General features: G+C 34.4%; 1 protein-coding gene and 1 pseudogene across 1 annotated transcript in view; one reads left to right on the forward strand and one right to left on the reverse strand.

Moving 5' to 3' along the window:
* BRIP1 (BRCA1 interacting protein C-terminal helicase 1) overlaps window positions 1-27,114 on the reverse strand; it is a 196,961-nt gene that overhangs the window by 28,933 nt on the left and 140,914 nt on the right. The window contains 1 exon segment of the mRNA XM_032591161.1: window positions 9,264-9,376. Coding sequence (XP_032447052.1) covers window positions 9,264-9,376 — 113 coding nt within the window.
* On the forward strand, window positions 7,186-7,695 carry LOC115500767 (annotated as a pseudogene).

The raw sequence follows: 27,114 nt of genomic DNA on the forward strand, positions 1-27,114 counted from the left end.
AAAAGTTGATTCTAACTATTTTGCTTATTTTCTCATTCCTTTGTTAGAGATTTTCAGAGTTCTTTTGTCATTTTTGTGCATCTAACCAAATTTGTAAATATTTTGTTACAAATATTTTCATCTAAGTTTATGACAGATATTAGTCTGTAGTTTTTCTCTTTGTTTTTATATTGTCTTCATCTAGTTTTGGTAGAATAGGGCTGGCCTCATGAATTGGGAAGGGGTCTATTTTCTAGAAGAAATCATATGGAATTGGTGTTATTTCTTCTTTAAATGTTTGGTAATATTTATTAATGAACCTATCAAAGTGATTTTTTTCAAACTACAAATTAAATTTCTTTACTAGGCAGAGGATTATTCAGGTTATCTATTTCATCTTGAGTGAGTTTGGTATTTTGTGGGTTTGGGGGAGTTAGTCTATTTCATATAAGTTGTTGAATGTATGCATATATTTTTTCCTCATATTATCATTTTAACATCTGTAGAGTATACAGTAATATGACCTCTTTTATTCCAGATACTGACCATTTGTGGCTTCTTTTTTTTGTCAGTTTACCTAGAGGTTTACCAATTCTATTGATCTTTTTAAAATCGATTTTTTAATTTTTAGCTTCACTGATTTCCTTTATTGTTTTTTGTTTTCAAATTCATTGATTTATACTTTTATCTTTATTATTTCCTTTCTTCTGTTTGCTTTACATTTATTTTGCTCTTTTCCTAGCTTAAGATAGAAGCTGAGATTATTGATTTGAGACCTTTTTTCTTTTTCAAAATAAGCATTTAATGATATTAATTTCCCACTGAGCACTGCTAAAGATGCAGCCCACATATTTGGATGTATGTTCACTTTTGATTAGCTCAAAATATTTTCTAATTTTCCTAAGACTTTCTCTTTTACCTTTCACCTATGCATTATTTAGAAGTATGTTTTTAATTAACAAGTATTCAGACATTTTTTTTTTCTGTTATGTGTTACTGATATCTAATTTAATTGTTTAATTTCATTTTGGTCAGAGAATACTATGATTTCAATTCTTTTTAAAAATGTAAACTTTGGGGCACCTTGGTGGCTCAGTAGGTTGAGCGTCCAACTCTTAATTTCAATTCAGGTCATGATCCCAGGGTCAGGCCCTGCATGGGGCTCCATGCTCAGTGTGGAGCCTGCTTAAGGTTCATTCTCTCTCTCTCTTTCTGTCTCCCCAACTCGTTCTAAGATTAAAAAAAAAGTAAAGTTACTCATCCAGGATATCATTTATATTGGTAAATGTTCCCTGTGCATTTGACAAAATGTTTATTCTAATATTGTTGCACGTAGTGTTCTATAATATCTATTCAATCCAGTTGGTTAATAACATTGTTCAAGTCTTCTATATCTTTATTGGTTTTCTGTCTACTCTTAGTATCTATAACTGAGAGAGGATATGAAATCTCTAGCTATACTTGTGAATTTGTCTATTTCTCTATTCAGATCTGCCAGTAGTTCAAATATATTTTGAAGTTTGATTTTTAGGTGCATACACATTAAGGATTGTTGTATTTTATTGGCATATTAGCCTTTTCATCATCATAAGATTTTCCTTTTTAATATTCCAATAATACTCTTTGCCCTGAATTCTACTTTGTCTGATATTAATATAGTTATTCCAAAACGTTCACTTGTATTTTGAATTCTATTCTTCTTCCCAAATCTGCCTATTTACTTTTCACAGCACTCAAATAGCTGTTCCATGCATTCTGTCTAGGTTTTTAAGACAGTATGTCTCATGCGTGCTCCATCTTATCTAGAGTTGAAACCTCCAGACTACTTTTTAAAAGTTAATTTTAACTTTGCACAGGCACCTGGGTGGCTCAGTTGGTTAAGCATCAACTTTTGGTTTCGGCTCAAGTCATGATCTCACTGTTCGTGAGATCAAGCCCTATGTCAGGCTCTGTGCTGTCAGCACGAGTTTGGGGTTCTCTCTCTCCCTTTGCCCCTCCCCCACTTCTCTCTCTCTGATTCTTTTAGTAAATAAACTCTAAAAAATAAGTAAAAGTTAATTTTAACTTTGTAAATTTTAACTTTTTTTTTTTTTAATTTTTTTTTTCAACGTTTATTTATTTTTGGGACAGAGAGAGACAGAGCATGAACGCGGGAGGGGCAGAGAGAGAGGGAGACACAGAATCTGAAACAGGCTCCAGGCTCTGAGCCATCAGCCCAGAGCCTGACGCGGGGCTCGAACTCACGAACCGCGAGATCGTGACCTGGCTGAAGTCGGACGCTTAACCGACTGCGCCACCCAGGCGCCCCTGTAAACTTTAACTTTTAACCAAATACACAAGTATAGTTTAAAAGTCTAATAATAGTATAATAGTTAGAATTAAAAAAAAAAACAAAAACCCAAACAATTCTTTTTTAATCTACTCATATCCTGTCTCCAGTTCCCAATCCTCAGGAAAAAAAAAATCCTTTAAATATGTTAGTTCTTCCACTCATTTACCTCCATGTTTCTAAATAACATTTAGAACTACTACTACTTCTTGGTTTTTAACTTTACACATTATGTAATGACTTTTCTTATACAAGATGTTCATTTTCTTATATCACTGGTACTTCATCATCTCTTCATTTTCCTGACAGTTATACCACAATTCTTGTGTCATCAATATTCAGTAGATTACCATTTACAGGTGAGTTATATTGTACACTACGATTATATTTTCTTTCTTGTACAAGATTTTTTGGTCTGCCCTAGAGTTAATAACTGTCTCCTTCTCTTTTTTTTTTTTGCTTAATTTTCTATGTATTCTATCATTAATTCCCAAACTTTGCCAAACTGTAAAAATTCTTCTCAATATAATTAAAATCTCCACCCTTAGAAACAAATCTAGACTGGCTACTATGGGACTGGTGCACAGCTGTCACCCCAGAGCATCCTTTCCTAATTTGAGAATTTCCTTTTCTTCTATTCTAGGTTGGAACTTCAATTTCCTAAAACCTTGATATTCCTCTGTCTGAATTTTCTCTTATTTGATGAAACATATCTTCCTGTAGCATCCTGAGAAAGTGTGCATTTGAAGTTAATGTTTTAAATCTTTCCATGTTGAAGGCTTTATTCTATCTTAGAGCTTATTGATTGTTTGGGTTGTATAGAACTTCAATTGCAAGTCAAAATTTCCTTCAAAAATTTGAAGATAATTTAAAACTGTCTTCTAGCTTCTAATGTTGCTTTTTAAGAAGTCTCTTTCCATTGTGATTCCACGTCTTTTATAGGAGACCTCTTTGTTCCCTCAGGAAAGTTTTAGGATGTTTTCTTTATCTCAGGTACTTTGAAACTGCATGAGGTGCTCTGGAGCTTTTCTCTTACTGGTACTTGAGTGGGCCTTTTAAAAAAAAATTTTTTTTTCAACGTTTTTTATTTATTTTTGGGACAGAGAGAGGCAGAGCATGAACGCGGGAGGGGCAGAGAGAGAGGGAGACACAGAATCGGAAACAGTCTCCAGGCTCCGAGCCATCAGCCCAGAGCCTGACGTGGGGCTCGAACTCACGGACCGCGAGATCGTGACCTGGCTGAAGTCGGACGCTTAACCGACTGCGCCACCCAGGCGCCCCTGAGTGGGCCTTTTTAACCAAGAAATTATGTCCTTCAATTCTGAGTGTTTTTCTCGGATTATTTCTTTGATAGGTTTATTTCCTCTATATTTTCTCTCGTCTCTTCATATAGGTTTCCTTTTTATCAAAAGTTGTCTCTTGAATACTGATGTTTAAATTGTTTAGTTTTTCTTTTCCATTTTCTACCTTTTTGTCATTTTGACCCAGGAAATTTTATCTTTTAAGCCCAATTCTGCATTTAAAATTTGCTCCTATCATGTTAATGCCTAGAAACTTTTCTTACAATAAATCTGTTCTTGTTTCATGGAGGAAATATCTTACCTTTCTATGTATATTATTGTTACATTTGTTTTGTATTTTCTTCTAGGCAGAGGTTGGCCCACAAAGAAAATCTGGTCCATACCTTGTTTTTGTACAGCTTGCAAGGTTGGAATGGTATTCACATTTTTTAAGGATTAAAGAAAAAATAAAAAAGAATATGCATGCAGACTGTACATGGCCCCCAAAACCTAAAATATACATTGTCTGCTCCTTAACAGAAAAAATTTGCCAACCTATGTTCTATTGTGCTGTTTATGTTTTCTACAAGTTCTTCCACCTTGTTTTTCTTTTGTTGGTATAGTTCTGCTGGTGTTTTTTTCTGTATTTTTCATGATGCAGACTTTCTTTGAGTATCAAATGCTGACTGGTAGCTCTGCCTACATGGGTGTGGCTTATAAACTGGGAAGCTTTGCCAGAGTAAGGTACTCTGGTAGGAACAGGACCACTTTGATACTATTTTACTCACAAGGTAGTTAGTATCCCTAGAACTGTACTTTCCTGCCTTGGAGATGTAAGATGGATTATAAGCCTATTCAGAGCTCAGAAGAAAAGGGGGGTGGAGTTCTCACATTCAATAAACAGACTTTCTTAACCCCCATCTTTTATGCATCCTTAGCTACAGCTGGAGTTGAAGAATATATAAACTCTCTAGTATAATCTCTCCAGAGAATAAATCTCAGTGGAGGAGGGAGCTGTCTACTTATAGGAACTGGCAACCAATTCTTTTGTGATTAACCCTACTTCAAATGATACTTCAGTGTCCCCACATCCTGAGTTTTTCCATGCCTGAATCTGAAGGATCTTGTTGGCTTTGCAACAGCCTTCTTTTGCCTGCTAAGTCACTCAATCATTCATTTGTTCTCCAATGTTCAAAATTTGTTGACATCTCATCTGTTATTGTCCCCTCTTCCACTCTTTTTTTAACTCTGTGGTTGGACATTTTTATTCCTTTACTATCATGGAATTTTGAGAGGGGTGAAGGTTAATATAAATATTTGATTTTTCCAGAAAATCTAAAAAAATCTAAATTCTATATAACATTCTTTTTTGATATTAAAGTAATCCATAGGTTCTCAGGCATCACACCACAGAATTAGGCAGGAGAGGAAGATGGATACTGCCAATATTATAGAACAGTGATGAAAATCAATGGAAAGTCAGAGTGCCACTCTATTTTTGATTCCACTTTGGTTTATTTTAAAGTGTCCTATGGTAGAAAGGCATTTAAGTTAAAAAAAAAAAAAAAAACAGTTCAGAGAAAAAGAATTTCACATTTTCTTTTTTCCATTGTTTTCATACTGCCTTGTTCAAATGAATTATGCCCACTTCAGACAAAGATTATACTTTCAGTAAAGCAGACCTTTTAGGAAACTCATAGTGCAGTTGTAACCTGGTCACAAAACCATCTGGTGCATTCCCGAAGGCTGTTATTACATTTCATGGACTTATATTACTTCAAATACTCTAACAGTCCCATGTGGGCTTAAAAAGAGGATTTAAAAAAAACCTTAATTTGTTTCTGCTTACTTTAGACCTTCTAGACTTATCCCTTGTAAGAGGAATCCTGATTATAAGTACCTTTTATGTCAATCAATACACATTATGAGTTTTATCAAGTGATACAAAACACTCACTTGATTTTTAAATAGATATGTTTCTTTGTAGTAAGTTGCTACTTGTTGATACTGTTTCTCTCAAAATCAATACAATGACAGTTGGACTATCAATTTTTTAATTAATAAAATACTAAAACTATAGCATTATATGTAAATATTACAAATGTATTTTTAATGAAAATTCTAGGAAAAGTATGTTTTGAACCTTTAGAAGCTCTCTGGACAACATGGTATAGTGGCAAAAATATCAAACCCACCATTTTCCATGAATTCAACAAGTATTTATTGAGCATCCATACCCTAAGCTGAGACACAGTTGGTTGCTAATGATGTACAAATGTATAACACATGTTTAAGGAAGTAGGCAGATATATAAATAGGCTATTACAACACAGTAAGATATATGCTATAATAGTAATAATGTATAAACTACTATGGGTTTCCTAAGGAGTAAATCCTCAGAAAAGTAAAAAGAAATTTTCATCAAGAACATAACCTTCAACTGGTTTTGATTGGTAAATATGCCAAATGAATTGTATAACTTGTATGCCAAGGCAGAGAGTAATGATGGGATATGGTATGTTTATTAGTAAAAGATTTTATGTTTAACAGTGAAAACTTCAGCGCATAAAGGTAAGGTCTAAGGATGAAAAAGCAGGTCTTGAGGTTTTAAAAGTAGGTGGGGGCCAAGATGTGAAGGCTCATTTAGTAGTATGTGAGGTTAGATAAGTTATTTCATCTCTTACAACCTGTGTAATATATGTAGAAAAGGTTTATAAATGACAAAGTAAATATATTTTTGCTTCAAATGATTTCTTAAAATTCAAGACATTGCCTACATTAAAGAGGAAAAATAATCAACTGAGGTAAGAATATTTATTTTCCTAAAATTAAGTATAGTGACTAAAATTCAGGAATATTAAATAATATTCAAGCTCCCATAGAAACTATTTGCTGAATATTAAAATACAAATAAAAGATGACAAAACATGTTGATCACCAGGGAGAGACCAAGTAAGCAGATGAAATGCTTCAAGAACAATTTATAATGCAACTTGATGCCAAGTACCAATGGGATTTCTAGGCAGAGAAGGGCAGCAGCTTAACCATATCAGATTAATCACAGAACTGAATCATTCAGTTTGAAGGGAAACACCTGCAGAATATCGGAAGAGGGGCACCTGGGTGGCTCAGTCGGTTAAGTGTCCAATTTCGGCTCAGGTCCTAATCTCAGTTTGTGAATTCAAGCCCTGCATGGGGCTCTGTGCTGACAGCTCAGAGCCTGGGGCCTGCTTTGGATTTGTGTCTCCCTCTCTCTCTGCCCCTCCCCCACTCACGCTTGGTGTCTCAAAAATGAATGTTTAAAAAAAAAAAATTAGGAGTGCCTGGGTGGCTCAGTCGGTTAAGTGTCTGACTTCAGCTCAGGTCATGATCTCACGGTTTGTGAGTTCAAGCCCCACGTCAGGCTCTGTGCTGACAGCTCAGAGCCTGGAGCCTGCTTCAGATTCTGTCTCCATCTCTCTCAGTCCCTTCCCCCACTCACCCCTGTCTGTGTCTCCCTCTCTCTCAAAAAATAAACATTAAACAAAATTTTTTTTAATTAAAAAAAATAATGGGGTCTTCCCTTTTGAGGCCATCGCTGGAGCTACAGTGGTCAACATGAAGTTCAATCTGTTTGTGACCTCTGACCGGAGCAAGAACCATAAAAGGCATTTCAATGCACCTTCCCACATTCACAGGAAGAGTATGTCTTCCCCTCTTTCCAAGGAGCTGCAACAGAAGTACAACGTTCAATCCATGCCCATCCCAAAGGACGACGAAGTACAAGTTGTGGAGGACACTACAAAGGTCAGCAAATTGGCAAAGTAGTCCAGGTTTACAGGAAGAAATGTGTTATCTACATTGAACAAGTACAGCGAGGAAGGCAAATGGCACAACTGTCTACGTGGGCATCCACCCCAGCAAGGTGGTTATCACTGGACTAAAACTGGACAAAGACCACAAAAAGATCCTTGAACGCAAATCCAAATCTTGCCTAGTAGGAAAGGAAAAGGGCAAATATAAGGAAGAAACAATTGAGAAGATGCAGGAATAAAGTAATCTTACATACAATATTAAATAAAAAATGTTAAAATGGGAAAAAAATAATGGGGAAGAAAGTGGGTGATGTGTTCTTGGGACTTAAATCCAGTTATTGTAGTCTTATGTCATTAGCTATCTGTAAATTTGAACCCAAATGCAATCTAATCTGCTTATGTGAAAATGGACTAATGAACAAGATACTTGAGAAAAATTTAAATTCTGGATTTGGCTAGGTCAGATAATGGTTAGCAGTGGGTCTTCTGCCTGAACTGAATAGATGTCAAATGGTCATGTTTTCATGATTTTATTCTTTTTTTAAATATTTATTTTTATTTTTATTTATTTTTGAGAGAGAGCAAGCCGGGGAGAGGCAGAGAGAGAGCAAGAAAGAGAATCCCAAGCAGGGTCTGCATTGTCGGCACAGAGCCTGATGTGAGGCTTGAACTCACAAACCACGAGATCATGACCTGAACCAAAACCAAGTGGGACACTTAACCAAATGAGTCACCCAGGAGCCCCTTATGATTTTATTCTTAACCTGTGTTCTTCTATTTTAATTATCTGAGTGTCTTATAGCCTCACAGGAAAATTACATGGCTTTAACTAATTATAATTTCATAAACAGAGAATATGAAATATTAAATTATGTTATTAAAAATACAAGAATTACAGTGTTTATAAATTAAACGTTGATGTCCTACAATATGAAAATTATGCTATAAAATGGTGATTTAATAACTAGTTGTACAAAACACAAATCTTAATGGACCAGAATCCTTAGAAAAGAAGTATTACAGTTAAATGTTATTATTAGTTGATGTTAATTCTTTAGTACTACGAGTATAGTTTGTTTTATCTCTTCTTGAATAGTTTGCTTTATACCCATAAAATCATCAACTGGGTTCTGATGTTCACAAGGTAAAACTTTTATTGTTTGAGATAGTGAACATCTATAAACATTTATGGAGTACCTCTTCTGTGTGACATTCATTGATCAATTACAAATCTTTACATATTTTTTAAATCCTTTATTTTTTAAGTTTGTTTATTTACTTTTGAGAGAGACAGAGAGAGCAAGTGGGGGAGGGGCAGAGAGAGGAGGACAGATGATCACAAGCATGCTCTGTGCTGATGGCAGAGAGCCTGATGCAGGGCTTAAACTCACCAACTGTGAGATCACGACCTGAGCCAGAGCTGAATGCTCAACCGACTGAGCCACCCAAGTGTCCCAACCACAAATCTTTAAACTTTAGCAGAGTTTGTAGTTTCATTTGTTCCATCGATTCTTTTTAGCTTTCACTTGTGACATCTATCATTAAAAATATACCAGTTCCAGGGGTACCTGGGTGGCTCAGTCATTTAGGAATTGGACTCCTGATTTCAGCTCAGGTGATGATCTCACAGTTTGTGAGTTTGAGCCACACATTGAGTTCTGTGCAGATGGCACAGAGCCTGCTTGGGATTCTCTCTCTCCCTCTGCCCTTTCCCGACTCACATGCATTCTCTCATAAACAAACAAACAAACCAGTTCCTAAGGTTCTAGTGAAATACAATTCTATCAAATTTATTATAAGGATTAAAGTAGCAAGACTATCTCTTCTACAGCCCTGACCAAAGGTTAATATTACAGTTACATTACATGAAATTTCACTTACCTGCCTAGGGCCTGGTTTAAGGCCCTATATGCTTGAATTTCATACCATTGACGACCAGGTAAAAGACCTCTCAGTTTGGAGTGCTGATCATTGTACTGTCGCTTTAGTACAACCTAATAATTAAAAAATATTAAAAATATAGTAGATAATTACGGCTCAGTTAAAAAACCATATTAACTTCCAACATTCTGAATCATTTTATTAGGGTAGAGAGATTTTGTTTTTCAGTATTTCAGTAATACATTTTTTTTCAGTTCATTTAAAACATGTTTATTCATCCTTACATTCCCTGAACTCCTACATGCAAATAATTAATTAGCTGTGTGATGAAATCAGTTTTATTGAGAAATAATTTACAGAGAATAAAATTCACAAACTTTCAATGTACATGTAGATAAGTTTTGACAAATACATAGTCACGTAACCACCACTACAATCATAATTTAGAATATTCTTACACCCTCCTAAATGTCCTTTCTATTCCTTTTCAGTCTCTCTCCTTCACTGCTGACTCTGTCAAACAATGATCTGCTTCCTGTTTTGCCTTTCCTAGAATTCCATGTAAATGTTATTATATAGTATGTAATCGCTTGTTGTTTTCATTTAGCATAATGATTTTGGAATTCATTCATGTTGAAATATACATCAGTGGTTCATTCTTTTATGTTTATCCAGCCTGATAATATCTGCTTTTTTGATTGGGGTGTTTACACCCTTCACATTTAATGTAAATATTGTTATGATTTGGTTTAAATCTACAGCAGCAGAACACACATTCTTCTCAAGTGTGCATGGAATATTCTCCAGGATACATTATATCATATAAATCGTATAATGTATCTTTTACAACATCAATGGTATGAAATTAGAAATCTATTAACACAAGGAAAACTGGAATGTTCACAAACATGTGGAAATTAAATAACACACAACTGAACAATGGGTCAAAGAAGAAATCAAAAGAGAACTTAAAAAATATCTTGATTCAAATGAAAATGGCAACACAATAAACCAAAACTATCAGATGCAGCAAAAGCAGTTCTAAGAGAAAAGTTTATAGCAATAAATATCTACAGTAAAAAAAAAAAAAAAAAAAAAAAAATCTCAGATAAACCACCTAACTTTCCACCTTAAGTAATTAGAAAAGGAAGAACAGCTTAATCTCAAAGTTAGCTTAAGGAAGGAAACTAAGATGAGAGCAGAAATGAACTTTGAAGCTAGAAAACAATAGATAAAAATCACTGAAATGAAGAACTGGTTTTTTGAAAAGACAAAACTGATAAACTTTTTGCTAACCAAGCAAAAGAAAGGGTCAAATAAAATTATAAATGAAAGAGTACATTTCTGGGATAACCCGGAAGGAATGGATAGATTCCTACAAATATACAACATACCAAGACTAAATAATGAAGAGAAAAAATCTGAACAGATCTATAATAAGCAAGAAAATTGAAGCAGTAATCAAAAGTCTCTGAACAACAACAACAACAACAACAACAACAAATCCTAGGACTAGATGGCTTCAATGGTAAATTCTATCAAGCATTTAAGGAAGAATTATCACTTTTCCTTCTCAAATGCTTCCAAAATATTGAAGAGACAGAAAAACTTCCAAACTCCTGTTAAGAAGCCAGTACTAATCACATACCAAAGCCAGATCAGGACACTACAAGAAGAGAAAATTACAGGGCTATATCCCTATAGGATAAACACTGTTGCAAAAATCTTTATCAAAATACCAACAAACTAAATTCAACATCGCATTTAAAGGATTAGATACATGATCAAGAGGGATTTATTCCTGGAATGAAAGATTACTTTAACTATACATAAATCAATAAATGTAATAAACCACATTAACAAAAGGGAGAACAAAAATCATATAATCATCTCAAAAGAGGCAGAAAAAGCATTTGCAAAAATTCAACATCCTTTCATGATTAAAACTCTCAATAAATCAGATATAAAAGGAATGTACCTCAACATAATAAAGGCCATATATAAGAAGCCTACAGCTAATATCATACTCTGTGGTGAAAAGCTGAAAACTTTTCTTCTAGTATCAAGAATAAGACAAATGTGCCCACTCTCACCACTTCTAGTCAACAAAATACTGAAAGTCTTTGCCAGGACAATTAGGCAAGAAATATAAGGAATCCAATCCAGAAAGGACAAAGTAAAACTTTGTTTGCATATGACATGATCTCATATGTAAAAAGCCCTAAAGACTCTACCAAAAAACTGTTAGCACTAATAAATGAATTTAGTAAAGTTGGAGGATACAAAACATCATACAAAAATCAGCTGTATTTCCATACACTAACAACAAACTATCCAAACAAAAAGAAAAGAAAAGAAAAAGAAAAAAAGTCCCATTTACAATAGCATCAAAAAGAATAAAATACTTTGGGATAAATTAAACCAAGGAGGTGAGGAGCACCTGGGTGGCTCAGTTGGTTAAGTGTCGGACTCTTGATTTCAGCTCAGGTCCTGATTCCAGAGTCATGAGATTGAGCCCTGTTTCGGGTTCCACACTGAGTGTGGAGCCTGCTTAAGATTACCTCTCTCTCTCCCCTGCTCACTCTCTCTCTAAAATAAAAATAAATCAAGGAGGTGAAAGATCTTTACACTGAAAACTTTAAGACATTGATGAAAGAAACTGAAGAAACACAAAGAAATGGAAAGATACTATGTTTATGCATTGGAGTAATTAGTATTGTTAAGATGTCCTTATTGCCCAAAGTGATCTACAGATTCAGTGCAATCCCCCTCAAAACCCAAATAGCATCTTTTACAGAACTAGATGAATGGTAACTGGCTAGTAACCCACATGAAAAGATACTTAACTTTATTAGTAAACCAAGAAATGCAAATTTAACAATCCCACTGTTTTTATCTGCAGAATACTGACAAATATTTACCACAAGTGTTTCTATTTTCCTACAAGTACAGATAGATAATATGTGCAAGGATATTCATAGCATCTTTCTATTAAAGACAAATAAGAAACAACCTAAATGTCTAATTATCAAGTGGATAATTAAATGTTATATTACATTTATTCTGAGATAAATACTAATTAAAAGAAATAGATTTATATATTTTGACATGGAAATTTAGCCAAAATATATTTTGTAAATAAAAATCAAGTAAAATACACACACACACACACACACACACACACACACACACACACTCACACAGTCAGGTATAATGTTTTTAAAAAGGACCATGATTTAGAAAGATGCCAATTCTAAACCAACTCCCAAAAAGACTTAAACCAAAACCCTGACAAAAATCACAGGGGAGACAGAGTTTAAAGATTATGTACTTTGAGGGATGCCTGGGTGGCTCAGTGGTTAAGCATGTGACTTTGGCTCAGGTCATGATCTCGCAGTTCATGAAGTTTGAGCCCCACACAGGGGTCTGTGCTGGGAGCCTGAAGCCTGCTTCAGATTCTGTGTCCCCCTCCCTCTCTTTGCCCCTCCCCCACTCATGCTCTGTCTGTCTCTGTCTCTGTCTCTCTAAAAAATAAACATTAAAAAAATTTAAAGATTATGTACCTTGAGCTTTTCCAGAGTTCCCCTAAAAACCTGTCAAATCATGCCCATGTAAGTTCAAGATCATCAGCTACTAACCGAACTACCTACAAAAAACAAAAATCAATATTCTTCAGAGAATAACAGAAAACAGAATCTCTATAATGTACCATCTACAATGCCCAGTGTACAATAAAAATTACTAATAAAAATGTGAGCCATAATCAAAGAAAAAAAGAGTGAACAAAAACCAATCTAGCAAGGGCCCAGCTACCGGAATTAGCAAAGACCTTGTTGTAGCCGTTATAAATATATTTAAACAACTTAAAAATATATAGCTTAATAAATGAACTTTGGAGAAATGGAAACTATAAAAAAGAGCCAAATGGAAATTCTATACCTGAAAAATATAGTAACTAAAATAAAAATCCATTGGATGGGTTTAACAGATCAGAGAAGACAGAAGAACTGGTAAATCTTAAGACAGATCCACAGAAGCAATGAAAAGCATCAACTAGAGCCCCACACACCAAAGACATAGGTATGAAAGAATCAAAGCATATGAAAGCAGTCAGTGATGATCTGAACAAATTTAAAATTCAGAGTTGAAACAGTACTAATACATTTGAGACAATACTTAATACTTCAAAGGCTCCGCTATTAAAGGATATCAAGAATCTCATACTTTTCCAAGTGGCTGAGACTATATTCATTTTCTATCTAGGTACTAATACACAGTACTAACACACAGAGACTGTTAAATTAAACTTCTTCTTTGCTGGAAAAGAGATCACAGTAAATCCTGCTGTCTAGTCAATTGAGCTTGATATTAAAATCATACTCCTTTTCTGGGAATGCAAGCTGGTGTAGCCACTCTGGAAAACAGTATGGAGGTTCCTCAAAAAACTAAAAACAGAACTAACCTACGACCCAGCAATTGCACTACTGGTCATTTATCCATGGGATACAGGTGTGCTGTTTTGAAGGGACACATGCACCTCCATGCTTATAGCAGCACTATCAACAATAGCCAAAGTATGGAAAAGAGCCCAAATGTCCATCGATGGATGAATGGATAAAGAAAATGTGGTATGTGTATGTATATATATATATATATATATATATATATATATATATATGGACAGACACAATGGAGTATTACTCAGCAATCAAAAAGAATGAAATCTTGCCATTTGCAACTACGTGGATGGAACTGGAGGGTATTATGCTAAGTGAAATTAGTCAGAGAAAGACAAATATCATATTACTTCACTCATCTGAGGACTTCAAGAGACAAAACAGATGAACATCAGGGATGGGAAACAAAAATAATATAAGAACAGGGAGGGGGACAAAACAGAAGAGACTCATAAATATGGAGGACAAACTGAGGGTTACTGGAGGGGTTGTGGGAGGGGGGATGGGCTAAATGGTTAAGGGGCACTAAGGAATCTACTCCTGAAATCATTGTTGTCACTATATGCTAATTTGGATGTAAATTTAAAAAAATAAAATTAAATTAAAAAATAGGCTTTAATATCAATAGTGTACTTATATAAAACTGTAATTTAAAATTTTCTGTTAAAAGGACATTTTTTTTTTCCTGGACTATTCTATTCGAGGTAATAAGAGATTGTGAACTTGTAAAAGGTTTTTCTTTATACTTTAAGTAATCTTCCTAGACAACAATGATTTTGTATCTTACCAAAATAACTTCATGTTGTCTTTTTTATCAGGTCTTTGGTTACTTAAGAATACTGAGTCTTCTCAATATTAAAAGAGGTAAATTTTCCTTAAAAAAAAAAAAAAAAAAAAAAAAAGAATGTTCCTTCAGTAAGTGCCTGTCCTTACAGTCCCCATCTCAAGCTCGGCTTCCAGGGAAACAAACCCAAAACATGAAGACAGTAATGAAATGGAAAATGAAGAAGAGAGACATGGAAGATGGAAGGCCAGAAGATCAAGAAAGACAGACTAGAGGATAAATAACCAAAGAAATAAAAGGAATTTTTCTGGGTTGAAAAATGTCTTCAATTCTCTCAGATCCAAAGGATTCAACAAATATAGGAATATCCAAAATCCACTGTCATCATGTAAGATTACTTGGAGATTCTAATCACTAAATGAACTAAGAAAAACCAATAGTACCAATTAGAAAAAAATAAACATCACCATTATTTGTAGATGATTTGAATATAAACCTAGAAAATCTAAGAACTGAAGTGGGAAATTATTGAAACTAATAAGAATTCTAAAAGATGGTCAAACTATGTAGTCAACCAAAAACATTAATAGCTTTCCTTCATATTACAATGACTATTTAGAAAACATAGTGAGGAGAAAATTCCATTCACAGGACCAACAGAAATTATCAAATTCCTAGGAATAAAACCAACAAAAATGAACTAGATCCATTTCTTAAAAGAATTTATATAGCTTTGCTGAAGGACCAAAAACAAGATCTATATAAACAAATCAAGGTTCCTAAAGGAGACTATGGATGTCAAATCTTTCCAAAATAAGATGTAAATATAATATGCTACAAATACGACTGCCAAACGTAGTTGGGGGGGCAGTTTTGTGGTGTGTATACAGTCAAGAAATTAAAAATCAGGTTCATCTGGACAAAATAAATTCTTGTTCTATTTAACTAAAGATATATTTTTTGCACAAGAGAATTAAAATTTTAAGAACTGCGAAAAAAATAAATAAAATAAAATCATACTCCTTTTCAAAGATGAACTCAATTACAGCATATAATGCTACATTCCTATTAAAAGCAGTGTCACACCAAAGGATACCACATACACAGCCTTCATATGGTCTTCATAAAAAATGTTAAAATTACATCCTCCCAAGAGTGAACTACTTTTATACAAAATCAGAATGAATGGTATACACAATTAGCTAAACACAAAGTCAAAATTGGAAAAGATGGGAACAACAGATTTTAATAATAAATGATAATAACATTTATTGAGCTCCTATAATGTTCTAAGCACAGTGCACAGGAGTAGAGCTGGGAACTCAATCTAGGTCTCTTTCCAGAGCATGCTCTCTTAAGAGTGAAAACTCTGGAGTCAAGACACTATATAGCTTTCTCGAGTGATCTTGGGTAAATCAATTCTGTTGTGGCTTACTTTTCCTAATTAGAAATGGAATGAGTAAGAAAATCTAATTAAAGTAAAATTTAAAATAGTTCTCAAATACAACGACAGCAATTTATTCACCTATAACTATCTGCTAGTATTGGAAGCTCACAGAAATTGACTACAGGGGTGCCTGGGTAGCTCAATCAGTTAAGCATCTGACTCTTGATTTCAGCTTAGGTCATGATCTCACAGTTTCTGAGCATGAGCCCCACATCAGGCTCTACACTAACAGTGTGGAGCCTGCTCGGGGTTCTCTGTCTCCCTCACTCTCTGCCCCTCCCCTGCTCTCTCTCTCAAAAAATAAATAAACATGAAGAAGAAGAAGAGGAAGAGGAAGAGGAAGAAGAAGAAGAAGAAGAAGAAGAAGAAGAGGAGGAGGAGGAGGAGGAGGAGGAGGAGGAGGAGGAGGAGGAGGAAGAGGAGGAGGAAGAAGAAGGAGAAGAACAACAAGAAGAAGAAAGGAGAAAGAAGAAGAAACAATTGACTATAATACCCAGCAACTAGTTATTGAATATGAAACAGCAGTTCCTGTTAGTCAACTTTTTAAGATCTCATATGTAGTATTCCTGGGGAAGTATATAGTATATTTTTGTAGTATAAGCCTAATTAAAGGTATAAAGAGTTACTTTCTTGGATAAATTCTGGACTTTCAAGATAAATTAACAAGTTAGTTTTAAGAAGCTGTGAAACTACTTAGGGCGCCTGGGTGACTCAGTTGGTTGAGCATCCAACTCTTGATTTCAGCTCAGGTGATGATCTCATGGTTAGTGGGTTCGAGCCCAGCGTAGGAGCCTCACAATGACAGTGCAGAGCCTTCTTGGTATTCTTTCTCTTCCTCTCTCAGTCTCTCCCCCTCCTCCCCTCTCTTGAAATAAATAAAAACTAAAAAACCAAAAAAGTTGTACAACTACTCAAGAGAAAACAAAGTCTCTTCAATACACTCTATATTACTATTAACCTTTTTAAACAAAAGGACATGTGTTAGAAGAGAAATCAGAAGAGTATACTTCTGACAAGTAGCTTTCAAATTGGTAGGAAAGAAATTGTACTTTATATCCTCTCAAAATAACCTGTCAAATTTCTATATTAAAACTTTATAACTAGAATACAAAGGAAGTACACTTTCCTTTAAGTGTTATAGGTTATATTTAAAAAAATAATATAATAATATGGCATCATAGGAAAGGTTAGATAATAGTATGTAAAAGTAACAATTCAGTGATAAAGTATAATATGTAGAGATTAAAAGAAAACATACTTTAAAAATTCTATCCAACTGGGAAAAATGTATATTTCCTACCTATCTCTCAAAATATAACTAAGTAGTTTCTCTATATTCTTTGACGGTACCTGCCAACCCCTGCCAAATTGTAGCATTTATCCTTTGTTAGACATAATAGCTTAAGGGTTTTCAAATTTCCCTACACCTTATTCCAGACAAATACTTTATAATGATCACTCTGCCTATGATAACAGTTGTTCTAGGATATGTTAGTTATAAATGAAACAGAGATAATGTAGCAACTATTAGATTAAATAAACAAAATTATCTCTCCTTAGTGTTTTAGTTTTCATTAAAATGAACTAATTTTTATGTTTGACAACATGAATTCAATTTCTTATAAGTTTTCAAATATTCTCTACCATCCAAATAGCCTTTAAAATACTGTGAGCATTTTACCCAGGAAAATTATTTTAGGCGAAAAGAAAATAAAAACTTTTGAAGGTAAATATATATATATATATATATATATATATATATATATATATCAATTAACATTTAAATATTTTTTATTATATAAAGAAACAAACTCCTAAAAATTAATAAAAAGAAAAAATTGTCTTGGGGAAACACATTTCATTAGGGAAAGCAAGGTTAAGGGTTTAGAAAAGGTAGGAAGATCGTATACCGCATTATAATGACATCAGAATCTATTTCACTGTACACTTAGGGATTATCAGGCATGAAAATCAATGCCCAATTTAAAATGACATAAAGCATATGTGAAAAAGTCAGTTTCTCCTGCCAGCAAATAGCCTAAATGTTAAGTAAACCAGAGGCTGGAAGGGATTAGTTGAAATGTCAAAAGACAACCTTTTACTTTTACCTGCTCATCCTTATAAATGCATTCTCATCCCTCAGGCATGATTTCCAAACAAATAGTTTCAATGTGCAGCAGCAAAAGGCCCATGGCAAGCTCTGCCGTCTTGTAACTGTCAAAGAGATTAGTCTTTGATCTATTTGGGAGGTCATGTCCACATTCACATTAGCAATACAGTCTAATAACATTATACCTGTTGACCAATCCTTCTTTAATGCCTAACGAGACAGACATTTTATATTATGGAAGTTAACTGTGAATGTTTTTTCTAAGTTTTGACAGAAAGTAAACACTATAAACTAAGCTGAAGTGTGGTTTGGAAAGATGATCTTGTAGACCAGTTAACATTACTTTTCAAATACATTTTACAAGGCTTTCCCAAAATAGAAAGCTATATTTAATTGTACACTCTAGAAGAGTTTAAACCACTTGGTCCCCACCCCCAATAAATTAGTATATGTGTAATTCTGGAGGGGTGTGTAAACAGCAGAGAGAAATCAAACTATTTTATCAAAGGTTGCAAACTGAGGGCTCAAACTTACGTTTCATGTGGCTCTTACCGTAGCTTAAAATAATTTGAACTATTTGCCAACCCTCAACTAGCTCACTCATTTAAATAACCTGTTTAACTCCTTTAGTGGCTTGAGTCTGCAACCCATTGGTTCAGATGCTGCACTGAATTTTTTTTTTCCCATAATGAGTTTAAGTTCACAGAAAATGAAAAAAAAAAAAAAACAAAAAACAAACCAACCCTTAATATAGTAGTTTCTGGGCAACTAAAAATATCTGTGCATCAAAAGCTAACCTGATGTAAGCAAAGAGGAGATCCTGAATAGCAGACACAGATAATCAAGACTGAGGTGACACTTAGAGAATTATGTAAAAATACCCAGATAACTATTGTCAAGCAGAAGTTAAATGGTTCTGGATTCTGATTTTACTATTACACTATAATATACTTGAGATCAAACAGTAAGTTTCTCAAGTCCTTTAATGACTCAGTTTTATTGGAGACAGTATACGTACTACACTACTGAATGGGTATAGAATATATAAAATAACCAAAAGGATTATACTGTATATGTCAACAAGAAATTTAAGTCACACTTTTGAACACTAGATTATTTTTTCAACTTAGTCAAACCCAACAGTGTGGCCATAAGTAGCTCTGCATGATGAGAATATCATTTTACACATAGCTTCTGAAGAAATAAGTGGTGTGATAAACATGAACTGGAATTATAAATGCATCTCCTCACTTTACTGCCTCATACAAAAGACCGGGGAATTTATCCCAATTCATATGAATATATATTATGATTTCAGTATTAAATGCTTTTCTAAAAGCAATCACTATAGGCAGAATATATTTTTTTCTCATATGTAAGCTTTAAAACAGAAGTTCAAGCCTCAAAATAAGACTGACAACAATCAGCTAAACTTATTATTAAAAATATTTTAAAACTTTGCTTCAAAAAAATAAACACATTTGTCCAGCAAACACTCAAGATGCATAGTTTTATCTTTCGCCAAGGTAAAGGACCTAAAACATAAACATTTATAGCAAACCAAATCTGGAGACAGAGACTGCGCATTAGAGACATTTACTGCTTTATATCATCACAGTATAAACACTTTTTATCAGGGTATCACAATATAAATTCCAATGGTTAGAGTTCTAAACTCAGCATAAGATCTTGTATGTAAAATAATTTAGCTAGATAAAAGGAATATAGCTGGTTTTATTTCATCTGGCATATTTTCAAGATTTCTGAAACACCAAGTTAACCAAATATAGTATATATATTTTCTTAAAAGGGGAAAAAATGGATTTCTGCCAAGACTTAAGAAGCCAGGCTCCCTTTTAGAGTTAAAAAAAAATACACACAAAAACCACACACACATTAGAGATGGTTTTCAATTGTTACTTACTTTTCTTGTTACAATAGGAATTGACCACAATAATCTACTAAGAAATAAGAATCAAGACATAGTAACAGACACAGTATCAGTAACATAACTTATTTCACAGATGCTTTAAGGCTGCTTTGGGTAACACACTTTGTACAGAAAAAATCTATATTGAACTCTGTGTTATAAATTATCATTGTTAAAAAAAAATGGCCTAGAAATTTCAAATATAAGAAAAAAACATTCTCCTCAAACTAGGCATCTCTTATTCTTGACATATTCAACATATTTTACCTCAACTAGTTATAATAATTTAGCTACCATCCAGAATAGCTTATTGGTAACTCAGCAACATCTAAGTAATTCTGAATAATGCAAAAACATTCTGTCAGTATGGTGCATTAGATCTTTGGGTTTTTTTATTACAAAAATAATTTTTTAAGATAAGATAATGAACCCAGAAAAGAGCAGAAATTAATATTTTTCTATTAAAAGAAAAAAAAAGACAGTTAATATTTTAAAACATGTAAGAAACCTTAAGTTGAATACACTCATTCTATAAAGGGCAAAGTTAAAAAAAATTCTTTTAAATACTAAGTTTTGTGGCAATTTAGTTAGGCTACCCATACTAAAATATCATCTATATAAATCTGAAAATGCTTAAGTTATCATCTCTAGAAAAGGTCATATATATATTCATGCTATAGTAGGTTCTGAGGGAAGGAGGTATAATGGAAAAAATACACAGCTTGGATTCAAGGCTTTGACACTAATTAGTTGTTTGACCTTGGGCAAGGCACAGTACCCCCTCAATTTAGCTTTCTTTCTTAGTTTCCTCCTTTGTAAGTAGAAGAAAACAAGAAAACATAAGAAAATAATTCCTGCCACACAGAGTTGAAGAAATAAATGACACACAAAACAGTAAAGCATCATCACATATTGGAGGTAAGTGGATTGGAGTCATTACATATCCCATTATTTCTAAAATCCAATGGTTTGGGTGGGCTTTACATTCTGTTATACTATATTGTTGCACGTATATGAAAGAAGTCACAGGACTAATAGAGACAATGTGGGCCATCTCTTAGGCTGTTCACCTCAAATTAGGGCTTTAACACCTGGATCAACTCCCTATGAAGGCATTTAAACTGTTCTATTCAGTATATAAGCACATTATCTTAGGTAACATAAAATAAATTTCTTCAGTTTATGACGTAGCTACTTTTTCATCAAATATCAATGAAAGTATGTACTTTGGAAGGACATAGAGAACAGCATTCAGTTTTGAAACACAATTTTTGCTAAATAATTTCTGCAATTGATCTTAAATTTTCTGACAAATTATAACACTAGCACTTTTTAATATCTTTCATAATATTCTTTATCACTTTGCAACCCATGAGCTGTATTTGAACTATATACATATAAAATACATTAGTGATATAATCTATGGAATGAATGCACGACTGCTACTTTATTAGTCTGAATATTATCTCATTCGCATATCTTACGATCTAGAGCTTCCCTCACTATGAATAAACTTGTCTAGCAATAACAACCAATAAAATGAAGTAATATCATACGTAAGAAAGCAATGTGAGGCTGTAAATGGAACTCCAGGCTCTTAAAGGAATAAGCTAATATTAAGAGGCTTTGATGGGGCACCTGGGTGGCTCAGTCGGTTCAGCGTCCAACTTCAGCTTAGGTCATGATCTCGCAGTTCGTGAGTTCAAGCCCTACATTGGGTTCTGTGCTGACAGCTCAGAGCCTGGACCCTGCTTCTGATTCTGTGTCTCCCTCTCTCTCTGCCCTTCCCCTGCTCATGCTCTCTCTCTCCGTCTCAAAAATAAACAAACACTAAAAAAAATTTTTTTAATAAAAAAAAAAGGCTTTGTTAAGGGGAATGAGTAGTGCTGCATTCAGCAAGTGACAGAAACCTGCACCTACTCCTATGTATCTCTGGGTGGCAAGATCTCTCATAGAAGAAGCTTGTAGATGCTAGAAAATGCAATACTAAGCACTTTGGCCCTGGGGTGGAGTGGGGTGGGAGAGGGGGTGCTGGATAAAAGTTTTATGGCAATGGCAGGCATAGAAAGTAGAAGGTAATCACAGTAAGAGGAGGGTCAGACTCAGATTTCACATGATTAAACACTGTGACATTTAAAAACAAACATGGTCACAAGAAAGTGTGCATGTAACAAAGATTATAGAAGTACTGAAAAATACTGCAATACACTTAAAACCTTGAAACTTATTACCTCCACAGCCTAACAAATGAATTACGATACTTTCTCCACCTAGATTTTTATTACATCCAAATTTATCTTTCAAATAGAAGTATATACTTGATTTTTTAGAACAATTATTACTTTCTACCTTTACAATATTATTGTTAGGAATATTTGATTTAGAGCTTCTCAAATGTGCTTGTAGAAGTGTGGGAATAAAGTATACGAGATCATAGATTTTATTTATTTATTTATTTATTTATTTATTTATTTATTTATTTAGGTTTTTAAGTTTATTTATTTTTGAGAGAGACAGAGACAGCGGGAGTGAGGGAGGGGCAGAGAGAGAGGGGGAGAGAGAGAGCCCAAGCAGGCTCCACACCATCAGCATGGAGCCTGATGTGGGGCTAGAACCCACGAAACCATGAGATCATGACCTGAGCCGAAATCAAGAGTTAGACTTTTAACTGACTGAGCCACCCAGGTGCCCCTGGGATCACAACATTTTAAAATCCCATACTTAATCTTACAAAGTAATGAAGACTTCTAGTTTCAGAAAGGAAAAAAGAAAGACATAAAAACTTCTCCAAACTTAAAAGACAAATAAGAGAAACAGTCTTCATCTTCAATTAAACTAAGAGACATCTGCAAACTCAAAACCTGATACATGAATGTGAAAAGCAGATGGACAAAAGGTGTATGACTGAGCAGAGAGGTGAAAGTTCAAACCAAAGTACCCACAGAGCTACTGATGGGAAATAAGCCAGTTAGGCCAGCAGGAGTCCAAAAAAAGCTCAGGAAATGAAAGTATAGATAAACTGCCAGAGGACTGTACTATGAAGATGAAAACATTTAGGAAGATTTGAGACTCAGGAAACTTAGGATCCAACACAGAAGATAGGCAAATCAAATTCCCAGGATGACAGCAAAAGGAAATCTCAGGAATCTGGCAGTTAAGTGGGCTAAAGAACAACTTGGTCTTGCTTGATTGAAGTAGGAGATCAGGAGGCTCCAGGAGCAATGTCTTCAGAGGGAAAAAAAGGACTGACCTATTATCTCACAGATCTGATAGGAAAACTGTATTGAGAGGTGTTGCATATATTCATTGAAGGGTGACCCAAAATTAATTTAAAGATCTTTTAGGGGCACCTAGGTGGCTCAGTTGGTTAAGATTGAGCCCCACATGGGGCTCTGCGCTGACAGAACTGAGCCTTCTTCGGATTCTCTTTTTCCCTCTCTGCCCCTCCCCTGCTCATGCTCTCTCTGTCTCTCTCAAAATAAATAAATAAACTTAAAAAAAAAAAAACCCAAAACACCCAAAACAAAGATCTTTTGAAAAGGAAAAAAGGACAGAGAGCATTATTAATAGGAAGATAAAAAGTTCAAGAAAGGAAGGAAATTATTTGACTACAATGAACAATATTTTCATAGTCATGATGTGAATATTGATTATGGATTTAGTTTTTAAAATGTGATGTAACTATGTTAGGAGGAAAAAGAAGGAAAAGGTATATAGTAAGCTAAAATCCTTATCTCAATATAGCAAATAAATACTTAGGTCTAAAACTGATTAAATAAAGATAAAATATGGAGTAAATACCAGACAAAAATAGCTAAAAGAAGCAAAATTTGCTGCCTCTCAGAAGCAAGGGCTGGGAATGGGGCAGAAGCCAAGATATTGTTAATATAAGAAACAACTGTATTTTGTATAAATTAGGCTCTTAGTAAAAGCTTTATTAAACTTTTTTCAACTTGATAAAAAATAATTAAAAGATAAACAGATTGCTCATTTTAATTCATGACACACACCCATATGTCTCTCTCTCTATATATATATTTATATATATCACACATAAATATTTTTAGAGAGAGACAGCATGAGCAGGGTAGAGGGGCAGAGGGGAAGAGAGAGAGAGAGAAAATCTTGAGCATTTACTGTGCTCAGCACCCTATGCAGGGCTCAATCCCATGACCCAGGGATCGTGACCTGAGCCAAAGTCGAGTCAGATGCTCACTTGACTTAATTACCCAGCTGCTCCTATGCCTTATTATATAAAGCATTGGTGCTCAACTGACATTGATTTTGTCTACCAAAAGATTTTGGCAATGTCTACAGACATTTTTGGTTGTCACAACTAGTGAGGAGAGAAGGGTCTGCTACTGGCATCTATAGGTAAAGGCCAGAGACGCTGCCAAACATCCTACAATGCACAGAACATTGCTCACAACAAGGGGATTTGATTAAGTAAATATAAATAGGTCAAAATCCACTGCAACAAAAAATTCTACTCTAAAGAAAAAGAAAACTTTCAGAGAAGTTAAAAGTCAATTCCACCACTTCCCTTGAGGTCAGTGGTGCTGATTATGCTCTAGGCCACTGGAAGTAGTGTGTCAATCAACCTCATAAGTTCCCAGGGTGATAATATCACTTTTAAAGCCTTCAACCTACTATGAGAACAAAAGTAAAATACAAAAGTCAATAAAGTTCTTGTTCTTGCCAACAAGATGCACATAAGAAAATATAATTTCAAAAATTTTCATAAACCAAAAGTTTTTGTTAAATATCCAAAGCTTTAATTTGTAGCTATATTCAGGCATGGCTTTTTATCTGCCCCCCCCCCCCCACCGAACTAGAATGACATGATTATTGGGAGAAAAAGAAGGAAAAAGGCTAATGAAAACTGCTTGAAATTTTGTGATTTTAAATGTTTCTTCCCCTGATCCCAAAACATTCCTTTAAGAAATATGGGAATTTTTTAATTTAAAAATTAAAAATACCTTGGCCATTTATTTTTGTGTTTTTATGCTTGTTTGTTTTTAAAAAAGGATGGGAACAAGGGTTTGGTTATCTCAGTTTTCACTGTCCACGGCAAATTACAAGTTGTCAACCCACATGGAATAATTAGATTTAAACTAGATTCTAATTTTGTTATTTCAAAGTGCACTTAAAACCTACTTTAATAATACTTTTGGCCAAACTATCTTGAAAAAAAAAAAGCGTTCTGAGGAGGAAAAAAATGTTTAAGTAATTGAGGATAAACTCATTCTAGACCTTCAGAGGTGACATGGTTTTTCTTCCATATCTGTGCTTTGGTCTAAGTGTTTCCAAAAATTCCGACAGCAAATTGCTGGACTCCTAAATGTTGGGAGTTTAGTATTACAGCCCTTTAAGTTTATATACATAGCCATTTCCCCTGGGTAACCACATGTTATTATTGGGGCTAGATCCAGGTGGGTTTCTGTATCAGATGCTACACTATAACTAAAAATCCACTACACTCTGACCTCAGGCTCTATTCCCAGATCTGGTTTCCCACAGGACAGCTTAGAATTTCCCTTGGCTTAGAATAGTCTCAAATCCTTAAAATGGCATACAGAGTCCTAAATGATTTGGCTCCTTAATATCTCTCCCAGTCTCTATTCACATGCCATTCTCCCCCACTCTCCACCTCAGCCTCTTTCAATTCCTGGAAACTGCTTATCCTCTTTCACACCTTTAGAGCCTTAGCATAGGCCATTCTTTCTGCTGAGAATACTCTTACCCATTCTGTTCATCTATATAAGTCTTAGCCTTCTAGGACAGTATTTAAGTGTCAGCCTAAATATCACTTCCTCAGGAAGTCTTTCTTTACCCACAAACACTAGGTCAGGATCCTGTTATACATTCTCATGGTTCTTGTGACTTTTTCTTACAGCCTTTATCACAACTGTAATTAACTTCATTACTTTAATGTCACTATTCCTTGCTAGACTGTAAGTTACATGAGTCAGAGGGCTATAATCTGTATAGTGGTTCACTGTGTCACCAGTCTATTAAAGTACTTGGTACTCTTGGCAGATATTTAAAAAAATGGTTGTTTTGGTATTCTGAATAGTCTTAACGATATTAATAGTCTTATTGTAATCTGACCTTTGGTGAAGCCATTCCACTTTATCAAATGTTTGTATGCTTCAATATCATTGTAGACAAGATTCAAATCTCATCTCTCTGTCTCCTTCATCTATTTTAGGCAAATCTAAGTAAATGGATATCTGGATGAGAGGTGAAAGAAAGGTATTCCTTAATTTTACTTTCTCTAAGCATTTGAACACTCAGATTCAATCCCACCAAACACCGTAATACATTCATGTCCTTCACTAAAGACTTTAGTAGTATAGAGATAGCATCATGTTCATTTAAAAAAATTTTTTTAAGGTTTATTTATTTTTGAGAGAGAGACAGAGTGTGAGTGGGGTAGGAGCAGAGAGAGAGGGAGACACAGAACCCGAAGCAGCTCCAGGCTCTGAGCTGTCAGCACAGAGCCCGATGCAGGGCTCGAACTCATGAACCGTGAGATCATGACCTGAGCCGAAGTCGGACACTTACCGACTAAGCCACCTAGGTACCCCAGCATCACATTCATTTTTATACCTACTGTATCTAGTACAAATTAGGCTCTTAGTAGAAACTTATTACATGAATGAATACATGAATGCTACAATACTCAAGATCATCAGCACAATTATGGAAGTGATACAAAAGGAATAGATAAACCTACTTAAAATTAAGAATAGTTTCTGTTTCCGAAATTGTTTGTCTTGATATACTATAGTCCTTTACATTCCTGCCTTCATTCATCTACTGATGAATATACACACTGCTGCCAAAGGAACAATGAATAATGAAGAATCAACAACAATCTCCTTAAAAAGAAACGTCAGATTTAAGAATTCATATATTGCTATCATCTAATAATACTTTGATACTTGAGGTGGCTCAGTCCGACTCATGCTTGCTCTCTCTCTCTCTCTCACAAAAAATAAACATTAAAAAAAATTTTTTTTAATTAAAAAAAAGTACTTTGACACTTGAAAACACTGGTTGAATGTGGTTTAATGTGCACTGTTTTATTAATGCTGGTATCTTTTTAAAAATGTTTATT

This window comes from Lynx canadensis, chromosome E1, assembly GCF_007474595.2.
Source record: "Lynx canadensis isolate LIC74 chromosome E1, mLynCan4.pri.v2, whole genome shotgun sequence".
Classification (NCBI taxonomy): domain Eukaryota; kingdom Metazoa; phylum Chordata; class Mammalia; order Carnivora; family Felidae; genus Lynx; species Lynx canadensis.